Here is a 23,216-nt window from a genome sequence, read left to right as displayed (position 1 = left end):
GAGACTGAGGAGGGGCCATGATAATTCATAGCACTGGCACTGTCCTCAACCAAAGACCTGGCGGAAGAGCTCCATTTTGCAGGCCCTGCTGAACTGCGACAGCTCCGTCAGGGCCCTCAGCTCTCCTGGTAGCTCATTCCAACAGGTTGGGGAAGGGGCTTGCTCCCTCCTCCAGGTAGTTTGGGGGTGCTTGCTCAGCAGTTCACTGCTGGATCATGGGCAGGTATGTCTTGGTTTGGGGGCATCACTTATTTGCCAGGCTCTTTCCCTATTTTTCATTTTTTTAAACCAAGCATGATGTGATGGAACTCTTGGCTCTCATCTGTGGAGTCTGACACCATTTTACAGCCTAATGAGGCCATTAAAAAATACTATAAGGTACTGAATATAATAGGGTCTGCCTGTAGCACGGTGAGATGAGCCAGTGCGGTGTAGTGGTTAAGAGCAGTGTAACTTGGTTTGATTCCCCAGTCTTCCCACTTCTCCACATGTAGTTAGCAGGGCTAGTCACAGTTTTCTTAGAGCAGTTCTCTCAGAAATCTCTCAGCTCCACATACCTCACAGGGTGTCTGTTTTGGGGAGAGGAAAGGACATGTGTTTGTAAGCCACTTTGGGACTCCTTCAAGGTAGTGAAAAGTGGAGTATAAAAAAACAGCTCTTCTACTTGTCTGTCCCTGCAGCTTTTTGTCACAATTCCCCCCACACACACACACACACACCTCATCCTGCTGTGTTGCCCTCATAGTATTTTTTTAAATCACGTCATGAGGATTTAAAGTGGCCTTTCATAAACAGTACCAAAAATGCATCAGGAAACGGCTTCCTTTTTATTGACAAAGATTTTACGTAATTAGCTTGCTGACTGTTAATCTGCATTGTAATAACTCAGCTGTTTATTGGACAAGGTGGGGGCAGATAAATTTTGTAAATTATAACCATAATGATCTTTATAATGTAGATGTAAACTTGAACAAATGAAACTCTGGCATGCAGTTTGTCTGGAACCAAGGAGTGCATATACATTTTTCACAATTTCACTGAATGGACTACTATAATCCAGGGAATGCATATACATACATTTTTACAATAACATATATTGTAAAGATGTAACATGTACTGTTCAATACACTGGGAGGTTGCTAGGATTTTCCAAATGGCTACAAGGTCTCAGTGATATGTAAAGCAATCGAGGAGAGGGAGCACCTACACTTTACAAATTAGGGGGGGGGGGTCTAGTCGAAGCTGCAAATTCATGACTATGGATAGCCTTTATAGTTTTCCTTCAGGAAAACACCTTTCTTTCATAACTTCACAATATACATAAGGATCAAATGAGTGGAGTGTTTAGAATCTGTACTGGGGCTCTGAGCAATGATGATTGGAGCCAGGGTGTATCAGAAACCCATAGTAGCCATATGATGCAGCCTCAACTTTTTAGATTCCTCTTTCACAAACACATGAGACAGTTTCTAGCTCCCATTCTGATCTTTTGGGACACTTGTAGCCTGTCTAGGAGGAGGTCAGAATTAGAACAGAGGATCTGTGAATGCAGAGAAAACCAGAGATTGCTTAGTAATTCTATCACTAAAAAAGAACACTGAAACAATACTGATATGGAACTACTGTGCCAGGCAAGAAGAAGGCAAGAGGATAGTAACAGTATGCTGGTCAGTTAGGACTCCAAGCAGCACCACTCAGCTATGTCTAACAAGGTACGTAAGTTGTACATCTTGTAAAATGCTACATAAGGAAATCCTCAGTAATGACCTGAATAATTTCTTGCCTCTATCACACAGAATATATGGAGTGCAGGCATTCACCTGGGAATTATGGGAACTTTATCCAGTGCACCTCCCACGTGTAAGGTGCAAATACAACTGTAATGGCTGAAATTCAGCTTTACACAGGTTCATGCATGCATGCATACATATACACTATGGCAGTTAAGTGCATTATTTGTTTATTTGTTTATTGCATGGCGTGTGTATTGTACACCAGACAATTTCCAGGAGATCCGGAGATTGTCTGGCAGCCAGACAAGGGACATTCAGAGGTGGTTTGCCTTTTACTGGCTCTGCATCTTTGGAGAAACCACCACCCAAATCGTTGGCGGTCTCCCATCTATACTAGCCAGTCTTGGCTCTGCTTAGCTTCTGAGATCTGACAGGATTGGGTTTGCCTGGCCCATCCAGGTCGGGGCTAGTTATGTGCATAATCACAAGGCACACAGACACCCCATACAAAGTCATACACATTGACAAATACTCCAGATACACTCACAAAGCCTGAAATGCTGATGCACAGGCAGGGCCCGAAAATATACATCCACAAGCCCACAGACCCTAAACACATCCCCTTTGTGAGAACAATTGCACCTTCATGCTTTCAGAGGCTGACCCTGTGTTTTTCTGCGAGCAGCACCACCTGCAAGGAAGAGAAGGGGCCATGCGACACCGTAGTTTACAAACGGGTTGCACTTTGCATTCGCAATGAATTTAGCTGGGTTGTGGGCCTTGGTGATAGAGACAATTCCTCCAAGAAGGTGATGGCAGGATTGTGCAGACTTGCTCCAGCTTTGACCTGAGGAGAAACTTCACCATGCTCATCTTGGCTGCCTGAGTCAGTGCAGCACAACGTGGCTCTGGTGATGACAACATCCATGGGTTGCAGGGAGTGTAGCCAGTATGGCAGGAACTCCCAAGTCCGAAGCCATCCAGGCAATCGACCCGGGCTTCGTGACTGCATGATGTTGACAAAGGCCACAAAAGACAACAGGCTCAGGAAAGGAGCTCCCACACCTATCAGGACTCGCCACCCTGCCATGGAGAGTCCAAAAACAAGGGATGGCAAAAGCAGGAAGCAGATGATCAGGTAGAAGACTGCAAACCAGCGATATCTGGCTGTGCGCTCCCCTAGTGCCCTGGCCATCTGGATTGGCAGGCGGGTGCAAGGCAAAGGGTACCACAGCAAAATCCCAGAGATGTTGAAGAAGAAATGGCAGAGGGCAATCTGAGGAAGGAAAAGAGACCTACATCAGCATGCCATCTTGGAGGCAAGATTGGGCAGCTGATGAGACATCAAACTAGAGGGATTAAGCCATGTAAAATATGTTCCCCGTTCCCCTTGGTACTTTTAAAAGCCTCTCAGCTCCAGCCTGTGGCCTTTGCTGTATCAGTCTGGACCTTCCAAAGAGAGGTACAACTGTGACAAAGCAAGGTAATTTCATGGGCATAACAACAGATACCATCAGCCATGGACAGATTACTCTTGATGACAACTCCAGTTCAGCAGAGTGGGGAGTAAACTTTTGCTCACCTGGAATGCACTGGCCAATTTGTCTCCAGGACTTGTCAAGGCAGCTAGAATAGCCGTAGTTGTAGTTCCAATGTTGGAACCCAGTGTGAGTGGATACGCACGCTCTAAACTAATCACCCCAAGGCCTGCCCAAAGAGACAGGAAATCAGAAAGCATAATAGCACCTTCCTTCTAAAATACTGCATCCAAGCGAAGATGAACTATTATTTCTTGTAACATTTTCCAGCTTAGGGATTCAAGGGCTAGCTACGCTGAATATCAACAGCAACAATAACGTTATTTCTTGAACCAAATATTATTGTAAAGCTCCATGTCACATGATTTTTTCAGATGCTGATCTTTCATATGTCCCGTATTAAACTCGCCCACAAACACTAAGACAGAAAAAGTTGGACTGGCACATGTTATGTACTGTGCGCTACTTGTCTCCGTCTTCTGCTGTGGCTATAAAATGTGTTTCTGGTTTTCTGTTGTAAGTGCACATGCACGCGCATACATACGCACACACAAAATTGTTTCCAGCTTGTTAGCCCTTTCCACCATAGGTTATTTCAGGTATATTTGGGCCCCCAAGAAAGGAAAGTGATGAAATGTTGACTTACCAATGAGTGGAGTGATTGCCGAAGTGAAGACCGAGCTGCTCTGAACAATGAAGGTCATTCCAGCACCAACAAGCATGGCGAAGTAACCGGTGACCCAGCTGAAAGGGGATGGCAGATCTACCCATACCAATACCAATGCCAATGTCAGAAAGAACAAGGGGACATAGCTGAGTTCCACATATATGTATTCTGCTATGAGAGCCCACCTGTCGCCTTTGGAAGCCTGGACACCTGAGAAGCTCGGCTGGAATCCAAGCTCTTTGGCCCAAGATACTGCCAACGCCTCTATGGAAACCAGTAGTCCTCTCTCGCCCTGGATGCAGTCAACCCACCTGTATTGATGACCTTCTGGATAGCTCTGGCCACCTGGCCTTTCAGCACAGAGTTCAGCAGTTTGACCAGCATAATCAGGCAGGAGCACAGCACAATCAGAGAGCCAGCCAGCAGCATGAGGCCCACAGCTAAGTCTGGCAGAGAGGAGTCCACAAAGAGGTGATTGCCTGGGTGGAAGAACAGGGGTCAATATGAGGTGCAGGGAATAGATTGGCACCACAGCTCACTTCTTCACACCCTACTTTTAAAAATCTTGCCACTCTCTACTTCTGAATATCCCTTATAGCCACCACAGGAGTGGCACATTGATGGCTGGCATTGTTGACGGGGTCCTGCTGTCCAAAGGCTGACAGATCTTACATTTCTGTTGCGTGGCACTGCCGCAGTTCCCAGCATTTCCCACACTGCCTGGGGCAAGGGAGCTGCAGTTCAGGAATCTTCCTTGAGTTCCTGTAGAATAAATCTATAAAGAAAACAGAGGGTGAGAGAGAGAGAGAGAGAGAGAGAGAGAGAGATCAGGGGTTTTAGCTCATTAGCTTCAGCAGGTGCTTTCATGGCAAGGTGAAGAGTCAGTTACGCATGCTGAGAGAATGGAAGAAGTCTTACAGAGCTATTAATATTTTGGTGTCTCTGGCTATAATGAAGATGTTTTGGTCACTTTGTTCCTTCTGATTTGTTTCTTCCAGATAAAATGACCTGCCTTTAAAATGTGAATTCCAACACCACTAATTTTTCCAGCATCAGGTTTCTTCTTACTTCAGAGGTCCTCAAGAGACTGGCAAACCATCCACATGATCTCATTCTTGAACTAATAGGACACTGACCTTTAAGCATAACTGAAGAGTTTATGGTTTCTAGTATATACCTCCTACAATGAGCCATGCATAATGCCCATCCCTAGGCCCTGCCTTCTTATCCTAATCTTAATCTAGGCAACTATTTAAATTTGAGTACCTATCCCCAGCATGGTTTCTATGGGCACCATGATGCCTGCACACGTGTTTCCTGGCAACCAGTTACTTCTTTGACATAGCATCTCATTTACACAGTCATATTATTTAGCTCCTTGCCAAGAACAGCTTCAACTGCCCATTCCATATATTAAACCTTTGTTAAAGGGACAGCACATCTTTTCCTGGCCAGTACTTTGACCTGAACTATGGATTTATACATGTTTGATGGTAACTAAAAAGCTTCAATCTTACTGTGTGCTGAAATCTCAGGCCTAAGCTACACATTTGATAAAATTCGTTGGTAGAGAGGCCTTCTGGGATTGTACTACTGCACACAATAGGTAGGAGCAATATTTTTATACAACAACAATCAATCTTTATTTACAGTCATTAAGACCAAAATCTCAGATGCACCAATAAACAATGGCAGTTTATAAAAAAGGAATGTAATACATAAAAAAGAGATTAGAAATGCATCAGCAGCAAAAACTTTAGAACTTGTAAATCATAAAAATCAATATTTAAAAGAAGTATTAAATACCATTGACTATTCTGCAAAAGCAAAATGAGACATAATAGCAGTAAAACTATTAAAATTATTAAAATATGAAACTAAAAACAAAATTAAGATACATACCATAAAAGCTACTAACCAAAAAACATAAGTAATTCTATGGACCCTTCCTTTAGCATGCTATGTGCATTGAATTTTTAATATACAGGATTATGTAAAACTCTGAAGTTGTACAGCCATGAAGTATTCTGCCATCTAAATCAGTCTTTAAAGCAGTGCATTAGAATGTAGTAACTTCTCGTTGTATTTACAGCTCTGTGATTTCCTTTAGCCAGGTGTATAGACATAGTTTAAACAGCCTTAATTTCCGTCCATCCCACGAGAGTCTGGTCAAATGCTATGGTATATGAATGCTATGATGTATTGATCCTTGGCTGAAATACAAGTATTAAAACTGGTGATCCTAGCCTGATTCTGGTCTACTAAAGGTTGGGCTATGCCAGCTGAAAGATGGCAAGGAGATTGGTTGAGCATCTTGGCCCCAAGTTAAAAGCTATAATCTCCCACATTCTGACAATGTTGCTTAATTATCATTGGAAAATTGTACAACTCTTTATTTCTAGCCTTGAGAGCGTACCAACTCCCCCGTCTTCAAAATGCTGTTGGCTAAGATGTTCCATGAAGCAGTTCCTGTGCTATGTATTTTGGATGCTAAACCACTGATCTAGAATCTGTTTTGTCGCACCATATGCACATACTTAGCCCTCAATGCATCCTCCTCCCAAGATATTCTCTCCCTCAGGTAGAACTCTCACCTGTGAGGATGGTGTTTCACACCACACCCGGATCAGACTCTTGTTCCGCAAGCTCTCATCACCTACAGCGATGCCCGAGATTACCGACTTATCCAGCTGTTGGAAAAGGGGGGAAAGGTCACAAAAATGTGCTGGGAGAGCATAGAGACTCTTGCAGGTGATGAAAGAGGAGAAAGAAACCCCTTTCCTAGAGTTTCAGGGATATCAAATTCCCTAGTAAGTTATGGCTGGATTCTAAGGGATCTGCCTCACACAGTGTAGGAGCATAAAACAGCTCACATTTGAAAATGTTGAGAGGGTCTCATTCCCTCTCAAAGTGCAGTTAGCATGTTGTTGTATTCAGGAAGCAGCTGGATCACTGCTAGGTGTTCGCCCTTGTGGGTCCAGAATTTCATTCTGCTAACAAAGACTTCAGATGAGAGCAAAGCCTGGGAAACTAAGAACTTTTCTACCGTTTTAGTATTATTGCAGGATCTCCTGGGTCTTGACTAGGGCAGAGTCTGCACTTACTTTCTTTATTCCATTGTCAATCCTGTTGAATTCAGATCGCTTTGAACTCGGGTCTTCCTCTCCCCCCTCCTCCCCATTGAAACAGGAAAGTCTTCTGCACGTGTTTAGGGAGGCTCAGAAAGGGGGGGGGGAGCCAAGCCAATTTCTTTCTTTTCTTGAAAGGGGGGGGGGAGCCAGGCAGGGAACCTCTTTCTTTTCTTGGAGGGGTGGGGGAGAGGATCGAAAAAGCCAGAGGAGGGAGGAAAAATACAGGACCGACAGAAGTTGAGAGAAATTAGGGGCTTCTCTTTTAAGGCAAGCGTGTCACATGACCAGGTGTAGCCTATCAGAGGTTCTCTACCATGGAGCTTTCTTTCCCAATTCGGATATTGAGGATTAAAAGCAGTCTGAGATATCGCACTATAAAGGTAGGGTCACTCCGGATCAATCCTTCTTGCTGCAGAAGGAAAATTAAAATCGCCCAAAATCCAAACAGAAATCACATTCTGTGTAGAGGGCAGGGACTGAATTGATCTGAGGTTGGAATAAAAGCTCCATGCAGTTTACACCTAGATCTGTTTTGGCCTTCTGATTAGCTAGGAGCCGAGTGCAAACTTTTTTGGATCATCAGCTGAGTTTACAACATTTTGTTGATGATATGACGTTAATGAAGCTTTCATCACCAAGATATTCTGTCTTGGCATTTTCTTCCTGTCCTTGGCTTCCAACCTACTTTCTTGTTTTGCCTGACTACTGCGTTGGTCCTGGACAACAACCCTTCATCTGTGGCCACAGAACTGGCCTCAGCTTGGAATATATTGGAAATGTGGAATTCAACTGATCCCAGTCGATTGCCAGTTGACTTTAATCAGTGGTTAGGGTCCTGAGGCTCACCAGCCAGTGAGGACTGAGTGGTGGAATGGAGGCTGGGAATACTGCCAGATACAAGAAGATGCAGACTATTATTTCAGCAGAGGAGACTTCATAGGACATTTTTGACTTGCCAGGGACACAGACCTGAATAATAAGACAGGTGAAGGGCTCTGTGATGACCTTCAGCAGTTCGGGGGCATCTTGTCCAGTGCGGAAGTTGAGGGTTGCTACAGCAACCTTGGTGATGCGGTGCAGGTAGCCACTAACCACTTCAAGAGGAAGCAAAACTAGCACGGACAGCCAGTTGAAGCAATCATGTATGGTAGCACCTGCAAAGGCCCTGCCAGACAATAGAGAAGCCATTTTTGACATGAGGTATAGGAGATATAGGAGAGGAGGAAATGATCTACCACATAATTTCCCCCTCATTGCCCCTTGGCTTTTCCTGCTTGACACTTCAAGGTACCAAATATGAAAGCCAGTTTGGTGTAGTGGCTAAAGAGTGGCAGCCACTAATACGGAGAACCGGGTTTGATTCCCCATTCTTCCACATGCAGCCAGATGGGAAGGAGATTGTAAGCTGCTTTGAAACTCCTTTGAGTAGTGAAAAGTGGGGTATAAAAAACAGCTCATCTTCTTCTTGTTGTTAAATTGAACTTGTTCTTAAATTTTCCAGGAAATGCTACATGCTTTGCTGTTACACCCCCCCCCCCCCCGTCCTGTATCTAATAAAGCTGGCTTTCCATCGATTCCTCCCCTACCCCCAATATTCATTCCCACAGTCTCTGGCCACTCACTCCATGCCCATTGTAATACTTACCTCTTAAATTCATTTCGGTCACCAGCCTGCATGAGAGCCACAATTGTGCTGGTTACTGAAGTTCCAATGTTGGAGCCCATGATTATGGGTATGGCAGAATGTACCTCCAACACTAGGAAGTAAAGGGCAAAGAATATTTATGGACAGCTCTGAATTTATGGACAGAAATAAGGAATATGTTCTCAGTGCTTCCTGCTCTCAGTGCTCCCAAGCATTTCTGTCTCTTTCCCCCCAAATCCACTTACAACCCCAATGGACACTCCAGTTGTACTCTGTTAAATTCAGAAATATTATCAAGACAAAAAAATCTCAGCAGCGCCAAGAAAAGGGCAGATGACCATGATATTTAGTGATGTCAACATTTGCGCAGGAATTCAGCCGGGAAACAGTGGGAAGGCATCCCAGCTAACTCTGTCATTTCATCCCCACTTCTATCCACCAGCATCACTTACATCCTGAGGAGACCATGCTGACAATGATGGACGTAGAAGTGCTGGAGCTCTGAACCAGGACAGTGACAAGGATTCCCACTACAAGTCCTGCCACTGGGTTGGAGAGGATGGCATTGTCCTTGAAAATGTCCCCTGCTACTTTACCTGGAAAACAGGCAGATTGCCAGTGAGCTAGGTCTGTGCATGCAGCCCCCAGTAAGGCCTAAATGAATCAATTACAAAGCAAGTTGTGAAATACCTGGAGATTCATTAGGGGTATAATATTATGGACTCCACTTTCCAAAGCAATCGTTATTTCCAGGTGATCTGCTTTTTGTCGCCTGGAAATCAGATGTAATAATTTGGCCAATTATTGCCCAGTGGCTCAGTTAGCTATCACTGGGGGAAAGGCGTTCTCAGTTGTGGCCCCTACACTGTGAAATGCACTCTTGGATGACACCCAAGGCCTGCTGGACTTGGTTAGTTTCCACAAAGCTGAATTGTTTAGGCTGGTCTTTGGAGCATAACCACATGTTTGGCCTGTTTTAATAGTGGTGATAACCACTATTTTAATATTTTAATGTTAATTTTTTGTTATTTGTTTTTATGCTGTTTTTAACTTAATGTTTTTAAGGTTGTAAGTCACCGTGAAAACCTTTAGGTGAGTGGCAACTAAAAAAATCTAATAAAATAAATAATCGCAGGAGATCTCCAGCTACCATCTGGAGGTTGACAACCCTAGATCAAGTAGTTGCACCTGGCCTGGCACAGAGTGGAGACTGATGGGGGGATCACTATGGATCAATCATGCAGGTTGCAAAGGGAAAATTTACAGCGGCCAAAAACAAAATCAAATTCAATGTAGACAGGAGGGATTTATTTGAACTGGAAGTGGGTAAAAAGCCCCATGCGCAATACACCCTGATCTCCCTCCTCTCCCCAAACTCTGCCCTCCCTCGGCACTAATCCACCCAAATTGGAGCTGGCAATCCAACCATAAAAGGCTGACAGTTGAGACACTCCTCTTTCTCCTCCTGCTTCTTGTCCACATAAAACTGCCCTCCCCAATTTTCTTCTCTCCCTGCCTTGCAGAGGGGTGGGGGAGCGGGAGTATAAACCTGTACTGGGGGAAAGGGTTGGGGATCTTGGTCTGATTAGTAGAAGAAGAAGAAGAGTTGGTTCTTATATGCCACTTTTCCCTACCCAAAGGAGTCTCAAAGCAGCTTACAGTCGCCTTCCCTATCCTCTCCCCACAACAGACACCCTGTGAGGGGGGTGAGGCTGAGAGCGCCCTGATATTACTGCTTGGTCAGAACAACTGTATCAGGGCTATGGCGAGCCCAAGGTCACCCAGCTGGTTGCATGTGGGGGAGCACAGAATCGAACATGTCATGCCAGATTAGAAACTGTTACACGAAAAATGGACGATTCCAAATTAGTGACAAAGAGAAAAAGAATCTATCCAGTGGCTTAAGTCTCTTATATTATTTATTCACTTCGACTCTGCCAGAACGGTCTCTAGATTGTTTTCCGTTTTCAGTCTTTCATCAGTGGCAGTGAGTCAAAACTCACTGCCACTGATGAAAGACTGAAAACGGAAAACAATCTAGAGACCGTTCTGGCAGAGTCGAAGTGAATAAATAATATAAGAGACTTAAGCCACATGCCAGATTAGAAGTCCGCAGTCCTAACCACTACACCAAACTGGCTCTTGTAGAAGGCAGAAATTTTAGAGACACCTTTGGCCAGGCCAGACTGGCAGATAGCTGATGTGTACATGAGCTTGTGTTAATTTGCCTGTTTAGCAAAGGCTCAAGGGACATGCTTTTAAAAGAGCCACTGAGAGAGGGTATAAAACAGGACTGAAGGCTGGATTGATTGAGAAGTATTGAAAATGTTCTCTGAAGGGCAAAGCTTGTTTTACCAACTATGGATCCAAAAAAGGCAAAGAAGACAGAGCTGAAGTTGCTAGCTACAAGCCCCTGAACAAGGCCCATTCCACACAAGGACCAATGTTGCCAATTGGTCCCTGAAAGCGGAAACGCTATTTTTAATAGTGCAATCTCAGCGTTACGCATACCTGCCTTTGTAGTGGAATCCAGTAGTGTTTCAATCATTTCCCACAGGTTTCCAATCTCGCAAAAATCGCTATCCAGGAAGCGATTTTTTCTGTGCTTTGTCCCACCCCTGGCCATCAATCAAATGAACAGCCAATGGGTGGCTATCATGCTCCCAAAAAGCCCCTTTCCCTTTAAGAACAAGGTTTTTTAAAAAAGAAAAACACGCGTTGCAATGAATATGCCTTGATTCTTCCTAACGTAGAGACCCATCTAGCTGGCGTGTGAGCTGTTGAGTCATCATTACCACACTCCCCCAAGTGAAAAAAAAATCCCCCCCGTGCATGGGTGTGATTTTTGGCCAAAAATAAAGTGAACTTGCAAACGGGGCTGTGTTGTACTTGGTGACTTAGGGGAGCTTTAAAGCAGTTCTGTGGAGGGACTGTAGCCAGAGAAGCCTCGCTGGGTGAATGAAGGCTTGCCAATTCGTTGCTTTCTGCTTGCTCCGGAAAAAAATGGCGATCGCTTTGCCGGAAATTCGGAGGAGAGAGCCAGGGGGAGGGACTTGGCTAGAACCGCAACAATGGGAACACACCAGGTCTTTTTTGCTACTGTTGCAGATTGTTTGCAAGAGTGTAGCACTTTTCGGAGGGTGAATCCGCTTTTATGGATTTCCCTTTAAGCGCTACAACAAATCGCTTTTCGCGGGACAGTTTCAGGACTGTTGCAGATTGTGTGCGACGTCATGCGTAACTGCAAATTAGTAGCATTTAAAATTTGCAAGCCTTTTGCAACATTGAAGTCATGCGGAATGGACCTAAGTCTCCCTGATAGAGCCATAATATGAAAGAAGAGCTGGAGAGCAGGAACTGAGGACAGCTAAAGGAAATGAGGACAGCTCTAGGGCATTGACACTGCCCTAGAGCTGCCTAATTTTCCCTTGCCAGGAGGGAAGGGGAAATGCTCGTAGGGCAATGAACTAATCCAGCATCTTCACAGGAAGAATTCCTTCTGTTGCAAAAAGGCCTTTCTGGCAACCTGGCTTAGACTCTGGACACACAATGCCGTCTGGACCTTCCACGAAGTGGGTTGTGAGAAGGACTCTGCTCTGAGACACTGGTTAGTGAATCAGTATTGATATCCTTGAGAATGTTTCTCACAGTTTCTTTCTATTGTATTTGAATAAAATTGGATTTACATTTATGAGTTTATAACATTACCCTAGGCTTTGAACCTTGCCTTTGAGATTCAAGGGACTACAAAAGGATAGGACACCATACAGTGCCTCTTCTGTGACACAGTTGCCAATCTCCAGGTGGGTCCTGGAAATCCTGGAGATCTCCTAGCATTACAACTACTGTCCAGGCAACAGAAATTAGTTCCCCTTGAGAAAATGGCAGCTTTGAATGGTGAACTCCATCATATCACATAACTGTTGAGCTCCCTTCTCTCCCCAAACTCCATTAGCTCCCAAAGCTTCATGAATTTCCCAACCCTCAGTTGGCAACCCTATGGACGAGATAGCATGAGGTAAGACAGAAGCATGGGAGGAAAGGGAAGGGCTAACCAGGAGTGGCCAAACTGTGGCTCTCCAGATGTCTGTGGACTACAATTGCCATGAGCCTCTGCCATGGACATCTGGAGAGCCACAGTTTGGTTAAGGAGTCCCACACTATAACTGCCCCTCTATTCCTTGCCTCTCATGTGCTTTTCAATTTGAAAGAACAGATCAGGAGAATGCTTGTGAATCTCCTGCAAAGTCACCAATTGCCCTAAGGCAGCTTCAGCTGCTCATTGTTTTGGAGCTGTTTTCCATGGGCCTTGATGCCATCCATCTGTGCTTCCTTCCCTGTTATGGCCTTTCTCCTCCCTAGGCCCAGCCCGCTAGCGGCACAAGGGTCCACCTGTGACATGCCTAGAACCTGAGAGGAAAAGCAAAGAGCAATAGCAGAAGGGAATATATCATGATGTACAAAAAAGTTTGGTGAGTGATTGATAGCGCTCTCTCTCTCTCTCACACACACACACACACACACACGCACACAAGATAACCACTCTCAAAATACAAAGTGACTATCTTAGTAAAGTCTAGTGGAACTATAAACAAGAGAGAAATAAGGGCATGGGGGATGCAGCAGTATAGATGGGAAGGTATATGTAGGGAACTTTACAGAGTACTAGACACTAGAAGCCTCCTTTTTATGTCTGAGCCTTGAGTCTTGAGCAGACTTGGTTTCTTCATGGCTGCTTATCAGGGTTGCCAGTTTCCTTCTGGCCACTGGCATGGGATGCCACATCCAAGAGGTTAGGGAATGGAGCCTGGGGAGAACAGGCATCTCAGTGGGGTATAATGCATGGAGTCCACCCTTCAAGGCGTCCCTTTTCCTCCAGGGAAACTGATCTCTGTAGTCTAGAGATGAGCTGCAATTTCAGGTGATCCCCAGGTCCAACCTGGAGGCTGGCATCCCTAGCTGCTTTGGGACGTGCACTCTGTGGCATTATATCCTGCTGGGGTCTCTTCCTGAGTTCCACCCCCAAACAGCCAGAAATTTCCCAGCCCCAAATTGGCAACCCTTCTAAAACTAAAGAAGTACCATTTCTGTGTCAAATTCTAGAACATGCACCAAGGAGGAGGAGCTCAGATGGGGAAAGGAAAGCTTGAAAGGCTCTATGGAAGATTTAACAAAGAAGAATAATTCTCAAGATTGATTTAGATGGAATGATTCCTAGCTGAAACATTACTGGTATCAATCTGCCAGTAAATGCGAGGAACAAAGAATGATAAGACAAATGATTTTGGTGCTGGAAAGAAGGATTGACAGGTAGGGGGTCCAATGCAAAGCAAAATGTTCTTGTACAATTAGCAAACATCTTTGATTCCCTTTTACAGGAACCAAGTGGTGAAGTGTCAGGACAAATCAAGGCAGAAACACTTGCAAAATGTGTGCTATTTTGAAGAGTTGTTTTCTAGTTCTATATACTCAAAATAAAATGGTTCATTTTGGAAAGATCCTGAGGTTTCTTGCTGCTATTGACCTTGGACTTTTTCATAGCAGCATTTGAACTTAGCAGGATCCACTCCACCTACAGTGTAAGGCAGGAAGCAGAAGTGATAAGAAGAATATCTAATAGTTTTATTCCCTCCCAGGGTCCCTACAGAACAAGCAAGCCAGCAGAAATTTATCATATCCCTCACCTCCTGCCAGCTGGAAGGCAGAGCTCAGCACATCCAGGGAGCACACAAACAGGTACAAAAAGCCAAACACCAGGGGTATCTTGAGAAGGGATATGAGGATGGGCTTGATTCTTGCACATGTGCCAAGTGCTGCAAGGGAATAACACATATTAAGCAACTTATGTGCATCAGTGTTATCTCAGACAAGTGTTATTTCCCCTCTTCCCCAAATATGCAACAGCTTCTTATCTCACAGTTTATTTCCTTCTTTCCTTTTGTAGAGCCTTCCAGTGAATCTGTGCAAGGAATGTTTTGGCCATGGTGAGCTGTGCAGTGGACAAAAAGGGAAGAGTTAAAACCAAAGGCACAAAAAGATCATCAGGGTCAGTTTATACCCAGTAACCCATGTATGAAAAGACCTTTCTGCAACAAGAAGGAAGTGTGTGTGTGGGGGGGGGGGGAGCATAATTCCATCAGGCTGTCATGCCCGTTCTAAAAACAAACCCACTTCAAATCCAGCATAGGTTGCTTAGGAACTGTAAAGAACCTGCCAATCATCTTTCTATAAATGCCTGCTGCTTCACAGCATAGAAATGGACAAAACTGAGTACAGAAATCCTGTAGTGCCCACGCAGTCTGCATAGGTGACTCAGAATAAAGCCAAGGACATGCATTCTGACACAACACAAACACCTGAACTCTGACCCCCAAAGCAGCACAAGACAGAAGGTCAACACAGTTTTGAGTTCATTTGCACAGTTTTTGTCTCCGTTGTGACTCCTTGAAGATCCTTTCCTGTAGGAAGTGCTCCCTATCATTATTTATCAGCTGGAAGCAGATGGTGTACAGTTGTTGGTGTTATACAGCCTCAGTGTTTAAATTCTAGCAAGTAGGACATCATTACTGATTCATGATCAAGTTGCATTTATGGCTTGGCATACAACACCATCCTGGAAATCTGACAACTGTTTTTACTTTTCAGGTGCTTGCATGTTTGAGGGATGACCCACATTGAGATCCTCACTCCTCTATCGAAGTTTGCTGGGTGACTTCCCCTGCCTTGCTGACATCACAGGCAGCTATGAGGATGACGGGGAGCAGGAAAGATGTAAATGGGCTAATCTGGGTTTCTGATGGTAAGTGTTTGGATAAAATATTGAGCCCATACTAAACAGGCCAATTTTTTTCCCCATGTGCAGCCCGATCTGATGCATATTTTACAGGCTTCCCTAAAACTTAGTCCTTATTGCCTTAAAAGGAAAAAAGTTGCCAAGCAAATGTTAAGCAGTTGCAAAGTAGGTCGAATAGGCCCACAATATAATTTAATAGAAAACATTTTCTTTTAATAATTGGCACCATGATCACATGCCAGGAAAAATTTATCTGACTTGGGTCCAGTCTAGGGTTGTGCATCGGGGCCCCGATTCGGACCGTTTCGGATCCGAATCAGCCCGATTCGGCCCGGTTCGGGTTCGGACCGGCCCGACTCGGACCGGTTCGGATCCGAATCAGCCGATTCGGACCGATTCGGACCGGTCCGAATCGATTCGGGAGCCAATACAAGTCAATGGAGGGAAGACCCCCCCAGAGATCCCCTGCAAGTTTCATGAAGATTGGACCAAGGGGTCCCCATCCTATGGGCTCCCAAAAGCGTGAGAAAAAAATGATTTCAGCAGGTAAATTGCCAATTTCCTTGTTCTCCCAAGGAACATCCCCCATAGAAGTCTATGGAGAAACATGTTCAGCCTAGAGAACCTGACGCTCCATTGTAACCAATGGAGCGGATAGGGGCACCCTCTTTGGGAGCCCGTAGCATTGGACCCCGTGGTCCAATCTTCTTGAAACTTTCAGGGGACTCAGGGAAGACCCTCCCTGAGATCCCCAAGAAGTTTCAGGGGTGCAACTTGCACCCCCTCCCTCCCAGCCCCCGGGGAAGGCGGGGAAGGCTTGCCAATGCAAGTCAATGGAGACATTGACTTGCATTGGCCCCGAAACGCCCGAAATGATTCGGGAGGCTCCAATGCAAGTCAATGGCTTCCATTGACTTGCATTGGCCCCGAATCAGCTCGGACAGCTCCGAATCGATTCGGGAGCCTTTCAATGCAAGTCAATGGCCTCCATTCTTGCACATGTGCCAAGTGCTGCAAGGGAATAACACATATTAAGCAACTTATGTCAATGGCCTCCATTGACTTGTATTGGCTCCCGAATCGATTCGGACCGGTCCGAATCGGTCCGAATAGGCCGATTCGGATCCGAACCGGTCCGAATCGGGCCGGTCCGAACCCGAACCGGTCCGAATCGGGCCGATTCGGATCCGAAACGATCCGAATCGGGGCCCCGATGCACAACCCTAGTCCTGATCACCTTTAATCTGAAGGGAACTGTGTGTGAACTTTTTCCTCTGGAAACCCTAGGCATCAGTGGAAGAGAAGCTGAAGAGTATATAAGCCAGGCAAGTCCCATGCGGAAAGGCAGTGAACAAAACTGGCCATATAAGTAAGGATTCCTGTCACCTGGCATGATTCCTTGCCCATCTGTCTGAAAAGGAAGTTTACAATACAACTTAAAGCAATGACTCCTCTTGGCTAGGATCAGAACAGTACAACGAGACAGGAGAAGGCTTCTCAGCAAGATACTAAATGGAAGGAGGCCCAGGGGCAATGCATCTATCCTCCCTTTCTGAGTGAAGAATTGTCTTCACTTTCAGGGGCTCATCCAAAGCCTGGAAAGACTCATATTCTCCCCATGTTCCAGGATGTGTGGGATGATGCTTCTCCCCAGGGAAGATGCACACATTTCCAAGCTTTGGATGAGACAGTGAAACATGGTGAGAGGGGTGCATGCATCATTTACTATGCCATCCTAAACAGAGACACACCCTTTCAAACCAACTGACTTCAATGGAATTAGTAGGTTGTAACTGTGTTTAGGATTGTACTGCAGGTTTTCTGTTCTCTGTCTTCTCCAAAGTTATCCTCATTAAAAAAAAAATTGTAGTGACTATTGTGTCTGAAAGGCAGCCATTGTCTCTAGATCAGATGATTGAAGCTTAGCTCATTCTGAGCTAAATGAACCTAAATTACCTTGTTTCTGCATCTTGTCCAAGCCGGAATGGGAGTCTGGCCATGGTTTGGAAGAACAGTTTTCCAATTCATATTTCTCTGTGCTTTCAGCCAAATGCCCAGGAATACCTGGGCATAAGTAGTCAAGGTCAGGATGACTCACAGTATTGACTGTGGGGAACAGATATGCTCGAGGGTTGGAGGGTTTTTGGAGAGCTGGAGAGAAAGAGGTGCTGATTATTCACCAGTATCCTCTGTATATCAGGCCTGCCCTGTTATGAGTTCACAAAAGATGGGGAAAATCTAGTACTATCCCTTACAAAACTTGCATCTTGGCCCTTTCACAGAAATGAGATCCAAATGGGGAAAAATCCCATAACAACCATCATCCCAATATGGATGTAGTAGCCCATGAAAGTCCAGTATCACCAATAGCAGTCTATCATCCAGACACTCTGTCACCCAGACAGTATCTTGGAGAATATGAAGAGTTGCAACAATAGCCTACAAAAACAAAATATCCAAAAATCCAAGCAGTTCCTAGCACCATATTTAACCTTTCCAATCCACATTTTGCTGGGCTTCTTGTACCCACTGTGGCTTGATTCTGGAGCCTTTCTACTTTATCAGTGTACCACAGCAAACTGAAGAGTAGCCAGTAGAATCACCACACTCACATGGAGAAGAATCTGTGGCAGGAGTCCCCCCAAACAACAACAACAACAACAACAACAACAACAACAACAACAACTCTTGATGATGAAAATCATCTAGGGGTTCTAATTATACAGAAAATAAACATACTTCCAGGTGCAAGAGGAAAGATACAAGGAAGGCAAAGTGAAGAACAAAAGGGATAGATAATCAGATCAGACCCATCAAGTACAGTATGGTGAAACTCTTAGGGATGGTAGAAGGGTAGCTGGACCCCTGTCCTAAGTACCTTGAGGGCTGGGACAGTAGGTGTAAGGGGGTGCACACAAGACTCTTCCTCCGGTAGGTCTACGGCATTGCAGTGGACTTTCTCTTCCATAAGGTAGCATTATTGCCTGTCAATTTGAACAGACATACATCATAAACATGGGAGCTGGACTAATCTCTTTGTTAACAGGAGGTTTTAGCTGTTCTACCCACATAGAGCAAGAAGGCTAATCAACAAAAGATTTTCCAGGCTCAGAGATTATCATGGATCAAGCAGATAACACTTCATGTTGACTCTGTATTATCTCTTACGCTACACCTCAGCAATAGAGGACAATCCTAATCTGAGACTACATTCAAATGAGTAGCCGTCTTGGTCTGAAGTAGCACAATAAAATCAGAGTCCAGTAGCACCTTTAAGACCAACAAAGATTTATTCAAGGCGTGGGCTTTCGAATGAAATCGCTCTTTGTCAGACTAATGGTCAGTTCTTAGTCTGACAAAGAGTGCTTGCACTTGAAAGCTCTCACCTTGAATAAATCTTTGTTGGTCTTAAAGGTGCTACTGGACTCTGATTTTATTGTGCTACTTCAGACCAAATCTGAGACTTTCATTCTGGGGTCTCCTCTGACATCCAGAAGGTTAGATGAATACAGATTCATATGGCAGGAGCCTTGCTTTGCATTGTGCTGATGATTCTTAATTCTACAAATTGTTCTGGACCATCTCATCTGAAGGCCAAGAACCCACTGGTCTAAAGTCAGTTGCCAAATCTGTGCCCACAGAACCTGCCCCTCTGTTTGGTCTCCCCAATGCTATCTGGGGTTCTTGTTTCCTGCCAGTTCTCTTACCTGCTGCAGGTAATACACTCAGAGCAACATCTCAAGGGTGCATAGTTCCTCACTAGTTCCTCACAAGGCAGTCTGGCTGGAAAACTACAATTGTCCTTTATACAGCAGATAGGAGCAAAGTCTAAGAAGTCTTGTATTATCCTGTACAACCATTCTACATTCTCCTACTATCCAGAAATTCTTTTAGTTAATTGCTAACCTCCGCATCACCATCTGCAGAGGTAAATTGGCTTGTGCTATGTTGGAAAGACACAGATATAGGCTACAATTAACAGGAGTTTTGTGGTACCTTTAAGAGTAGTAAAATTTTATTCCAGAATAAGTATTCATAGATTAGAGCCCACTTATTCAAACTAAATACAGGGTAGAGATTGTCCAGGACATAAATCTGCTCATGATGCCATGGAAACTTGATATACCTCTCTGTATTCATTCCTCAAAAAGGATACCCACTGTTAGTTTTCAAAGAAAATCACATTTTTCATTTTTATATCTTCATCACATCAGGGAGGTAGCAAATGAGAAAGACCCTGCTAGCTGCATAACATCTACAAGGATCACCATGGCCTTATAAACCTACTAATCTTGAAATTGTTCAGTACAGTGCCTATTATTCCCATCTTTTCCACCTTACTGACTCACCTTACTGAAGAAACCACCTTACTGACTCACTTTCTTTAAGATCAAATATGAGGAAGCCATCATATCACTTTGTGATGACAAGAAATGTTTTCAGACCCAGAAATATACTTCCCTCCCTGCATAATTGATCCCTCCATCAGCCATGATAATAGAGTTGTATACAGCCCATCTGAATTATATACACACTAGCAAGAAAGCCCATTGCAAGGAGGAATGAAATAGGTGCTAGGACCCAGGGGACACTGGAAGGGGCAGATCAGCTCTCTATCTCTGTCTCTCTCTCCCTCCATCACAGCAGGGGCAGCTCTCTCTGTGTCTCTCTCTACCTCCCTCGCAGCAGGAGGGAATGAGGGCTCGTGTTCGGTCTGGCAGAGCTTTGTGTGTCTCTCTCTGTTTCTGGCAAGTCTGAGAGGAATGTGGATAGCGTCCAGGGAGGGAGGGTGGGAGCTGTAGGGGCAGGGCCAATCAGGGTGCCACCAGCGCTGGCTGCACCCTGATTGGCCCTATTCCAATGCAGACAGCCAGACACGTTCCACCCCCCAGGCTGTTTCACAAATATATAGAGAAACCATGGATAAGGATGGACTGCATCCAAACCCTGAGTTCAGTTAATTGGCTCAACAATAGGAGTTGTGCATTGCTAATGTGCCCATCTTCAATAAGGTTTACATTATTTTTATTTCTGAAGCATTTACAAAGTCTGTTGTTTATAAAATAAAAACAAAGCATTGGCACTGCCCTCCTGCTTACCTGTAGCCTGTAAGATTATTTTGACAGCTTTGAATATGAATCCATTAAGGGCATGAGCATATTTTGTACAATTTAGCACTCTGCAGTAATTTGGGAAGCTGAAAACTACATGAGAAACAGGACTGCCCTTGGTTATTACATTTTTGCACAAGGCTTGCTTCCCTTTTCATCACCTCTTCAGATCTAGTCCTATCCATCCAGGTGGCTGCTTACTCCCTGCTGTCCCTTGATCCAACCTTCCCCTCTTTCCCTCCATGCTGCCACTGGTTCCCTAGGAAAAAAATGTTCCATCAACTTCCTGAGGGCCAAGTTGACCCAGAGGGTGTGAAACTCATTTGAGCTGAAGTATATCCCACAGCCATGTCTTTTTGGTGTAGAACTGGTTCAAGAGCTCTTAGCCCATTTAAATATTTTCCCATCAAATTAATCCCGGGGCAGGTTATAACAAATTCCTCCCTCTGAGAGACTATGCCTGCAAGGGTACAGAGTTCCAGACACAAGACTGCCCAAAATTTGCTCATCACTGATCCTCACTAGCCAGCCATCTGAAGATATCAAGGGCCATTCCGCACAATGGGCAATGTTGCTAAATCTGAGTGCTATTGAAAAGTGCTGTAATCAAAAGCGGCCGGTCTCGGTAACGCACACAGCCGTTTCTATTAAAAAAAAGGCTTTCCCACTAGTGCTGTTCTCCTAAGGCACAAGTTTCCGGTCTCTCCAAAATCGCAACAAAGGAGGCTATATTTTTCCGTGCTTCCTCCTGCCCCTGGTTGTCAATCAAACAGAACTGTTGTGTTCGAGCTTCCTTTCAAAAACTGTTTTTTAAAAACCCGAAAACACCAGTAGCAACGCATATTTGTTCATTCGATGTATCTGAAAGACCTTTTTCGCTGGCATGGGAGCTGGCACTTAATGGTTTACATGCTCTTAAAGTAAAAAAAAAAGTCCCCACCCGTGCTATTTTTGGCCGAAAGTACGGGCAGTGTCGAACAGGGGGCTGTATTGTGCTTGGAAACTTTACAGACAATTGCTTGTGGAGGGATTTCAGCCAAAGAAGCATCGCTTATTCGTTGCTTTTGCCAGTTTAAGGGGGTAAAATGGCAATCGCGACACCGGAAGCTCGGGTGCAAGAGCTTAGGGAGCGACATGCTTGCTACCACTATACTGAGAACGCACATGTCATTTTCGGATGTGTTGCAGGTTGTTCTCAGGAGTGAAGTGGGGTTTTTTTTAGGGGGAATCCACTGTGTGTATATGCATGGGAACTTTTGTGGATTCCCCGAAAAGTGCTACAATGAAGCGATTTTTGCGGGAGTGTTGCAGGAGTGTTGTAGATTGTGTACGACATCGTGAATAACAAAAAATAAATAGCATTACACAATGGTAACAATTCAGCAACATTAACGCTGTGCAGAATGGCCCCAAAAGTCTCCTTTGTGTAGATGAGAAACACTGGATAGAGTTGTTAAGTGAGACAAATCCTGCATCTATTACCTGCATCTATTACCTCAATCCTGTTGGCCGCTGTAAGAGATAACCTTTTGGCTTTGAGCTCTGTAACTGCATAAGATATTAATGTCAATGTAAATGACATTACATTTTGTCAATTCTTTATGCCAATAAAGGTATTCTGATTGTGATTCAAGAGCACATTCCAGACTGCCTGGAAAATACAGCTTTCTTTCTGCTGTGCTTGGGATCAGAAAAGACTCTGGATGCCACTTGAGGTGGGAAATTCCCGAAGATTTGGGAGTAGGGCCTGGGTTGAGGAAAGACTTCACTGGGGTATAATGCTAGAGAGAGTCCACCATCCAAAGCAACCATTTTTGCAGAAGATTTGATCTCTGTACTCTGAAGATCAGTTGTAATTCCAAGACATGGCCAGAGCTCACCTGGAGGCTGGCAACCGTAGGGAAAATGGTAGGCCAAGATGATATAGAAGAGGTAGTGGAATTACTGTTTATTGGTTATCTGCTGGGCAACCTTGTAATATGCTGGCTCCCATCCTCTCAATCACATCCCTTCTACCCAGTTGCAACCAAGTCCTCATCAGAACAGGATACAAACATGCAGGCAGAAGAAAACAGTTGTTAAGCTGTGGTGTCAAGAAAAGATATTTTTGTGGTAATATTGATAAGTTTTATGCTCCCCCCACCATTTCTCTCTCTGTGTGTATATAAAAAAATGTATAGACATGGGAACAGCTACCAGGTTCCCAATCCACAGTAAACCTGGCTGTTTATAAAAGAGATGAATGTCAGGGGATTGGAATAGATGCTTTATTATAGTAAAAGTGGAATTATATTTGTACTAACCCTTTACCTCCCACAGTTGGGGGGGGGAATAAAGCAGCACACTATAGACTGGCAACCTACCATGTAACCAGTTCTTCAAAATGACAGACAATACCTGCATGCATAATGTCTGTGTAAACTAAATATATATGAAGAGGAAATCATCTCTTTTAATCTCAGGGCCACAGAGGAGAAAGGGGAATATTTCCCCTGCTTGCTTAGAACATACTTTCATGAACAACAAGTTCAAGGGCCACAACATCAGTTCCGCTTCATTGCCCTACGAGAGGACAGAGGGAAGAGATACTGGCTCCCA

At 44.5% G+C, this 23,216-nt stretch overlaps 1 protein-coding gene across 2 annotated transcripts; it reads right to left on the bottom strand.

Moving 5' to 3' along the window:
• Positions 1 to 808: 808 nt before the first annotated feature.
• Positions 809 to 19,347, bottom strand: SLC34A1 (solute carrier family 34 member 1). Of its 2 annotated transcripts, XM_077326202.1 has the most exons (14): positions 19,215 to 19,347; positions 18,386 to 18,491; positions 17,464 to 17,658; positions 14,632 to 14,703; positions 14,399 to 14,527; positions 9,167 to 9,310; positions 8,715 to 8,826; positions 8,039 to 8,234; positions 6,533 to 6,628; positions 4,611 to 4,713; positions 4,250 to 4,417; positions 3,918 to 4,034; positions 3,316 to 3,440; positions 809 to 3,009 (listed from the first exon to the last, which is right to left on the bottom strand). In XM_077326202.1, exons 2-14 carry the CDS (start codon positions 18,483 to 18,485, stop codon positions 2,461 to 2,463), a joined length of 2,106 nt encoding a protein of 701 aa, XP_077182317.1. In that variant the 5' UTR covers positions 18,486 to 18,491; positions 19,215 to 19,347; the 3' UTR covers positions 809 to 2,460. The 2 variants fall into 2 exon arrangements, with proteins under 2 accessions (XP_077182317.1, XP_077182318.1); XM_077326203.1 differs by lacking the exon at positions 17,464 to 17,658.
• Positions 19,348 to 23,216: the final 3,869 nt, after the last annotated feature.

This window comes from Paroedura picta, chromosome 3 (genome assembly GCF_049243985.1).
Source record: "Paroedura picta isolate Pp20150507F chromosome 3, Ppicta_v3.0, whole genome shotgun sequence".
Lineage (NCBI taxonomy): Eukaryota > Metazoa > Chordata > Lepidosauria > Squamata > Gekkonidae > Paroedura > Paroedura picta.
This window is presented reverse-complemented; position numbering and strand designations above follow the sequence as displayed.